This window comes from Odontesthes bonariensis, chromosome 5 (genome assembly GCF_027942865.1).
Source record: "Odontesthes bonariensis isolate fOdoBon6 chromosome 5, fOdoBon6.hap1, whole genome shotgun sequence".
Classification (NCBI taxonomy): Eukaryota; Metazoa; Chordata; class Actinopteri; order Atheriniformes; family Atherinopsidae; genus Odontesthes; species Odontesthes bonariensis.
Window position 1 is genome coordinate 17,983,637 of NC_134510.1, and position 8,429 is coordinate 17,992,065.

Consider the following 8,429-nt stretch of genomic DNA (forward strand, 5'->3'; position numbering starts at 1 on the left):
TGTTCAGTCTTTGAATATTTCAGGAAAATACAACAGCATCTAGGCTAAATGAATGTGTCAAGTTCAGATGATGATTCAGGCGAGAAAACATACATTCAATTTTACTTTTGAAATGCGAATTTGAAATTTATTAGTAAGCAGCTTTTCCTGTCATAATCATCCGCTATATCTGATGTGATTGTTTGCTATGTTTATGAATTTAGTAACATGGTCACACCAACAAAAAAAAAAGGCGAAAAAGACAAAGTAACACAGAGAGAGTTTTCGAGGCTTTTTAAAGCAGGGACTTGTTTGGAAATTATGATAAGGGCTTCATAATGAAATAAATCTAGAATTCAGTAAACTTTATAAAACAAGATTAATCATTAAAGGTTTTCACCTATTTCAGAACATGTCGTCTTTTCTTCATGCTGTGCTTCTTGGAATTACTGTCATGACTTTTTTTTTTTTTTAAATCTATAGTTTCACTATAACACATGAAGTTTAAGTGTGATGAATTAACGAGTCACTCCAGCTAACAGGGGGGTTGCATTTAAATAGTGTGGATCTGTTTACAACTGGCCAGACTACAATGCATTTGGAGTAACACGCATCTGATGGATGGACGCTTTCACCTTGAATGAATGCTGACGAGAAGGACTGTTGAGCCGTGCTTCTTGTTAACGGTTGCCACCATGATCACCCGAAACAGTGGTGACAGTTTGAGGTTTTCATCACGCCGTGTTTGGTCTCTTTCCCCAACAGAGGTTATAATGTGTGTAATGAGGGTTTTTAAAGGGCAGGTCTATGCCCTGTTTTGCGTGCAAAAGACACACAAACGCGAACAGGTGAGTGCCAAAACACTCTGGCCAAGTCTGTGAACAATTGTCATAGTCTCTCTCTCGCTCCCTCTCTCTTGCACACACACACACACACACACACACACACACACACACACACACTTAAGTAATGTTTTTTGTGGTTAACTTGGTGTAGAGGAACGACTGCCCCTCATAAAGCGACAATTACCCACCACCAACAGCTTTATTACCGGTGATAAATTGAATTGTAGTAATAAGGGATGATCGCAGTTCAGATGTTTTAAGTGGTGGAACTGAAGGAGCGTAATACGCCTCCCGCAGGCCAGAGCGCGCACTGCCTAAGGAGCGCGCACGGTGATCCGTGGCCACAGAGGCCACATTCATGCATGTGTCGGGGTGTGATGGACTGACGAAGTAAGCAACTGTCAAAGGGGAGCTCTGTCCATCTCACGCTCTCTGTCGGTCTCTCCCCTCTCTCTTGCAGCTGTTGGGAGAGAGTGAGGAAGTTTCCGTCAAAACGGAGGGCCACAAGTTTAAAAAGGAAATGAAAACATTTGAACACGTCACACAGGCTACTTCTTTTATCCAGTCTATTTATAGGATTTAGTCAATCAAATGAAATTTTTTTTTTTTTTTTTTAAAGAAAAAAAAGTTAAATGTCAGAATCAAAAAGAAAATTCTACACTGACTTGATTTTAAGTTGTAGTCTGTAAGGCGGATTTCCCTGAAACAAATGACACTGCTGGCAGCTCGTGGATCAATTAATCTGTTGTTGAAATGATCACATTAAACAGATGATGCAATCAGCTGGTTTTGTTGAGTTTTAAATACACACACACACACAGAAAGAAAGAAAGAAAGAAAGAAAGAAAGAAAGAAAGAAAGAAAGAAAGAAAGAAAGAAAGAAAGAAAGAAAGAAAAACAAAGAAAGAGAAAACATGTCCCCTCAAGATGGATAGAACCTACTTTTTTGCAGTGTGGAGTGTCGGTTTTGTTCCGAGGCTCCATTTCTATGAAGCAGAAAGGGGGCGGGGATGGGATATTCAGATGAGCCGGAGTGACAGCTCCAGTTTCCCCCAATGCTCTGTGTGTCTGAAACTCAACTGGCTCCTTCCCTCCTAACTCCTCACTTCATAGTGCCGCGCACTAAAAACATCGGACGCTAGGGGATCAAGACGCATGCCACATTACCTCTATGTGGGCACTTTAACAGATCTTTGAGTGTTTTTTTTTCCCAGTTAGGGGGCTGCGGAGGGAGGCCTTTTTATTTTCACTGTTTGATGACTGTTTGCACGGCTGATTATTGAGTTGATTGTTTATTATTTCGACCGTTGCTGTTCGCCGCCTTGTGGGCTTTTTTTTTTTTTTTCCCCTTCCTTTTTGGAATCGGCGACCTATAGCGCGCTCACCAATGTCCTATCCTCAGGGTTACCTCTACCAGCCCCCGGGCTCTCTGGCTCTCTATTCGTGTCCGGCTTACGGGGCCTCGGCACTGGCTGCTCCGCGGAACGAGGACTTGGCGAGGTCGTCCTCTGGCTCAGCCTTCAGTCCCTACCCTGGGTCGGCTGCTTTCTCCGCCTCGGCCGGTGCAGGCTTCTCCAGTCCGCTGTCATACTCCACGGATCCAACGACGGGATTCCCGTCTTACATGGTAAAAAAAAAACAAACAAAAAAAAACTCATGTGTGTGTCTCTGCATGATAACCCTTCGAAGCAGGTGAATGTAGGCGATCTAAACTCTGTAAGTGCGCTAAATCTTTACCTGTCTTCCTCGGACACATAAGGCAATTTAGTCGGTTTGCAATGTTTTTGTTATGATTTTCCAATCGGTGAGCGAACTTTTACTATTAATTACTATCCATTCATTTAATAAGTAGCCTCCTAGATGGGACCTTACTTATAAATCTTTCGCCCTCTCGGCTTAAATGGGATTTTTCGGCATGAGCTGCAAATTGTAATGGCTTGACCAACGCTTAACACTCACTGCGCAGCTAATTGTGTAAAACTGAATACTTAAGGTCTCGAGCAGCACGTTTAGACTCCAAGGAGCGTATTTATGTATGATGGAAAATTAAAAGAACACAAGCTGTAACTCTTCTTTTTTTATTCCTTCGACCGTCATTAAAAGCACCGGGGGATGAAGTTACAGGCTTCAGGCTGAATAAACTGAATTTCAACATGAAAAGCATGACTCGCAATGCTAATGTCACAGGGCACTTCAAGCGTTCTAGGAAAGGTGCATATCAAGTGATTTGCTAATGGGATTTGTAATGCTGCAAAGGGAAGATATGTTAACACACCGGGGCTGCCACAGCAAAACAAAAAGCAGCCGCTGAAAGAAAATGAGGAAGTTAATAGGTGATTACAGAAAATTAAAATTTCCCTTTATTTGTTATTCTGACGGCTGCATAAACAGGAGCTCTGGTGTTAGTTAAGCTGATAACGATCTTAAATATGAGCTAATCCAGAGATCACGGCTTTTGTGGTCTGCTTTTATGCACTTTCCCCACACTTGTGTTTTTACTTGACCAATTATGAAAAGGCAACATTGTTAAATATTTGCGATTTGTTTGTTTTCAACAAAGCGTCTCGCGTCCTCGACCGTGCGCTGCACATTTGTACCATATGCTCTCTAATTTATTGAGCAAGGGGATAAAACCTCCCACCCTCGAGTTACTTTTCACTTGTCCCAACACGTCTCCCAAAAAACTTGTGACCATACTTCTAAACCCCTTTGGAATAAAATTAATTTCACCCAACTTGTAGCTGCTATAATGTAGCGATCATGTCATTTTAACAAGCTGATTCGTGTGCTTCGAAACATGTTCATCGTAGGAAGCTATTTCATATTAGGACAAGCCTTTTCGAACCTTTTTTGGACAACCGGCAAGAGAAATCACATTGCAGACTCATGGCATTTTTTTTTTCAACTTTTTCCCCCTAGTCGTCTCCATATGACGCGCACACAACGGGCATGGCTGGGGCGCTCACTTACCATCCATACGGGAGTCCAGGGTACCCCTACCAACTCAACGACCCGGCTTACCGCAAAAATGCCACCAGGGACGCCACGGCCACCTTGAAGGCCTGGCTGCAGGAGCACAGGAAGAACCCGTACCCGACGAAAGGAGAGAAGATCATGCTGGCCATTATCACCAAGATGACCCTGACGCAGGTCTCCACCTGGTTCGCCAACGCCAGGAGGAGGCTCAAGAAGGAGAACAAGATGACCTGGGCGCCCAGGAATAAGAGCGAGGATGAGGACGAGGAGGACGGGGACGGGGAGAGGAAAGAGGTGGAGCGCTCAGACAAAACCCTGGATAACAGCGAGGCGTCGGCGGAGGATGAAGGTGGGGTGTCATCTAGCGACCGAGCCGGTGCTCAAATGAACAATTCAGGCTTGGATTGCAAAGACGTGGATACCCCGTTTATTTACTGCTGAACTTGATGTGTGCAACAGCATTTAGAGTTCATTTATATAGAGATATATAGGATAGGCCTACATATATGTAAAAAAAAACATTGAAATAATTAAATTGCAAAATTAATTTTAAATGAAACCTTCTGCTTTTAACCTAATTATGTATCCGTCTTGGTTCATATAATGGTTAGATAACCACGCAGATGATTATTAATTGTAATGAAAACGAGGCTCTAAGACTCAACGCTACACTAAATGACCTGTTAGAGGGAACATTTTATTTTCTTTAACATGATTAATGACAGGTCACCGACAAAGCAGACACACAATAAGCACTCACCAGGAGTGTAGTAAAAGGAATTGACTGTTAATGCCACTCCCATAATGACAGTTCCACGTGATTATGTAAAAAGATAAGCATGTGCTAATGGTTGTACTATAAAAACATATGTTTAATTAATAAGCTTCTATATAAACAGATATGAATTATGAACATTTTTATTTCTTCAATATAGCCTAAAAGTTTCACATCAGTTAGGTTTTAGAATCCCAGTGAAGATCAATTTAGTATAATTTATTTCGTTCTTTCTGTGTGTGAAACATTCGTTTTCTTTCACTGTGTAGGCCAATTTTTTATTTCACAGTCTCATTTTTCTCCTCTTGTCTTAGGCATCAGCTTGCACGTGGACACTCTGACGGACCACTCGTGCTCTGCAGAGTCGGACGGGGAGAAGGTCAGTTGTGTGGGCGAGCTGAGCTCCGACCGGACGGCCGACAAATGCGAGGAGGACGACGAGGACCCGAGCCACGACCATCGGGTTCAGCTCTCACCCCAAGCCGTCACGTCGTCACCTCTGACGGGAGTAGAAGCTCCGGTTATAAGTCATCACCATCACCACCATCAACTCCATCATCTCCACCACCTCCACAGCCAGCGCGAGGATTTGGCCCGGAGCCTCGTCATTGGCAACAATATAAACGCCAGTAAACTATCTTCGTGCTTTGACAGCAGGCCTTCTTCTGGGGCTTCGCAGAACCCTACGGTCAAGCCCAAATTGTGGTCTCTGGCGGAGATTGCTACCTCGGACCAAAAGCAGCAACATCAGCAACAGCAACTGGGGCAGTCTGGGCAACCGAATTGCCCCTCCTCCAGCGGAGGACTCCTCACTCCCCCAACGCCTTCCACAACCTCCCCTGCTGCCAGCTCCCCCTCCCTTTACCCGGCCCCCTCCATCCTTGGAAGACCTATTTATTACACTTCTCCCTTTTATAGCAATTACACAAACTATGGCAACTTCAGCCCCCTGCAGGGTCAAGGGATCCTGCGCTATACTAACTCATCTGGAGTGAGTCTGGCTGCTGCCGCCGCCGCCGCCGCCGCCGCTGCTGCAGCAAACGAGGGTCTCAGCTCCTCTCACCAGGCTGTGGAGGCCAGCACAAACCCCAAACACAGGCCAGACTCCCCCCTCGTTAAAAATAACCCAAACCAGATTGTTGTTGTCGAGCAGCAGCAGCCTTTCAGACCCGCAAATTTAGACTCTAAGAAAGGTACGTAATAACGTGACGCACTGAACTGTTACCAAAATGATAACTTATGAAAACTTATTTAATCTTATGTTGAATCTTGGAATTGTATTTTAATAAAACGATGAGGGGGGGGGGGGGGGGGGGGGGGGGGTGCTCCACTGGTGGAAGTAAAACGAGTTCACTTGTTTCCAATGCAAACTAACTGGTTACTTTTGTGTCACTTCCACACTTTGTGTCATTGCTGTGACGGGGTGATCTCTCTGTCTCTGCCTTAGTTTGAGTAAGTTGGACCTTTAGTTTTGCATCAGAGACAAGCGACATTTTACAGCCGCTGACAGAGTAAAAAGAGACATTAGGGCTGGGTGATAAACTAAAAGTCTTTGTGAGAAAGACAATTCGCAGCGAACGCATACGGTGGCTTATTATTCATTTTCAGTGCAGTCATTTTAGGGAATAAAGACTAGATCTTCTTTTTTTTCACTATATGCATATTTGTAGTCTGTCTCTATCTCATGGGGTCGTTCAAAAACAAAGCGATGGGATTTTTTTTTTCCATCTGCAACAAGCTTGCCTTAAAACTCAGCAAAGGCACGACAAGCCTGTTGCAAACGAAAGCGCAAAAAAGTCAGCTATGAGTAAATCTATAAAAGACAGGCCGCGACTAGTCTAACCACGCAAACTAGCCCACGCGCACAGGCACGCGCACGCACACACATTGGCAGCCTGTGAATCCAATAAGCAGAGAAATGTTGCCATAGCTTTGAGCAGGAATCCTATTTTTAATGTTTCCTTTGTATATGTGTGCGTCTGTGTGTGAGAGCGAGAGAGAGTGCGTGCGCGCGTGTGTGTGTGTGCGTGCACAGTGGGCTCCAGACCTTATCTGTCAGCTTAGGATAATTATAATTACACAGGGTCAGCCAAAAGCAAACAAATTAGTTTGCTCTGCGCAGTCGTGCAACTTCACATCTTCAAATGTCACTGAGGTGGTTGTGGAGGTTACTTTCCTCTCGCACATTAAAAGCTTGCCCAACGTGCCGCTGATTAGCCTAAAGACGATCTTAGCAGCACTTAGGCCGGGGGGATTTTAATAAGCACTTGCAGTATAGAGATGTTTTTTGATTTTTTTTTTTTGCCTTTTAATGTATATTATTTTTGGTTGGAGTCAGTCTGACAACGTCTGTGTTCTCTGGGGCTGAGGATGGAATTGATCAAACGATGTGGGATTTTTTTTTTATTTCCACGCTCTGCAGGTAGGTGTCACAATTGCTTTGACTATAAAACGAGAAAAGGACGCAACCTTTTAGCCTCAAGTTTTTAACCCTCATAACCTTCACTCCAAACCGGATCTAGTGCCACCATCTTGTCGGAATGAACGCTGCTACCGCCTCCTCAGCAGACGCAGACTGAGACATCCACACGTTTGTCAGATGATCATTGTGTTATTTCAGGTGTGTTGTTGGATGGACAATAGGTTCCACGTGCTGGTTTTAAACACATCTCCCATTATATGTGATTTACATGTTATTTCTCAGGTTCCTCTTGTTTGCTTTTTTTTTTTTTTTTCTTGCCACGGCATATTATTTCACTATGTATTTAACGTGTGGGAAACAACATTTGGCCTGAAACCGTTTTTTTTTTTCAAGGAGGTATCTTGATGAACTGATGTGAACTCGAGGACTTCAAAGTGGAAAAGCCTACATTTGATATTTATTTTTTTAAGCGATGGCGGAAAGGTGCCTATAATTTATGCAAGTTGTATTGCAAAAATGGGAAACTGACATCTTCTGTTTGTTTTGTAAATATACATATATATTATGGACGGTTTTTATTTGAAACGCATTTGGGAAAAGAACAACAACAACAGAAACTACGACTACACATTCTTGTTATCAGGAGTACTTTTACTAATTTATATCTTTGAATGTACATAAAATAAAACACGCTAGTATAAATATGCTGGCGGGTCATTATATATATTATTCAAATGAGAAAATATTAAACTGTTTTCCCAACTATTACATTTATCTTTGGGAGTCCTTATTTTATTCAAAACAGACTTGTATTTAACACTGGGACTTTTTTTTTTTTTTTTTTACATTCTCTCTGTCCATTGTTCTTTTATTTTGCCAGTCAAGCGCAGATGGGAAATACTTGATGAGTCTCACTATTCATAACCATTATGAGTTTTCACAGATTGCACAATCCATTCTTCCTAAATGGACAATCATTTTCTTTTAGGGCCTCGTTCTGCTTAGGGAATCTCCCTCGGTCACATATTCACGACCTTGATGGGGATAAACGACATGCTTATTTCATTTTTTCTCTCCTTTTCCTCTCTCCTCTCGCCCTGCCACACATTTATTTTCATGTGTGATTAATACAAGCGAGGGACGCATCGGGCATTATGGGCTCCCAGCGGGGCCGTCCCTGGAGCTTTTTAGCCTGGTTCAAGATGGGTCAGCCCTGCCTGCTTCATTACGGCGCGGCATCGAGCAATCCATAAAAGTCTATCTAAGCATCTGCCAGCTCCAATGGGCTGTGTGATGGGCCCTAATCGGACAGGCTTTCCCCTGCTTTTCATCATGGCTTGGGCATTATAGGAGAGAGCTAATTAAACAATTTAGACCGAAAGCAAACTTCAGTTCTGAATATATTATTATCATTACTGACATAATGACCCTT

At 43.2% G+C, this 8,429-nt stretch overlaps 1 protein-coding gene and 1 long non-coding RNA gene across 2 annotated transcripts; both read left to right on the forward strand.

Annotated features, from left to right (window-relative positions):
- Positions 1-1,887: 1,887 nt before the first annotated feature.
- irx2a (iroquois homeobox 2a) lies at positions 1,888-5,866 on the forward strand. The gene is made up of 3 exons (XM_075466604.1): positions 1,888-2,451; positions 3,744-4,149; positions 4,890-5,866. The coding sequence occupies exons 1-3, from the start codon at positions 2,212-2,214 to the stop codon at positions 5,774-5,776; spliced, it is 1,533 nt and encodes a 510-aa protein (XP_075322719.1). The 5' UTR covers positions 1,888-2,211; the 3' UTR covers positions 5,777-5,866.
- Positions 5,867-5,912: 46 nt separating this feature from the next.
- Positions 5,913-7,762, forward strand: LOC142380704 (uncharacterized). The gene is made up of 2 exons (XR_012769863.1): positions 5,913-6,997; positions 7,098-7,762. It is a non-coding gene; the product is annotated as an uncharacterized LOC142380704 (long non-coding RNA).
- Positions 7,763-8,429: the final 667 nt, after the last annotated feature.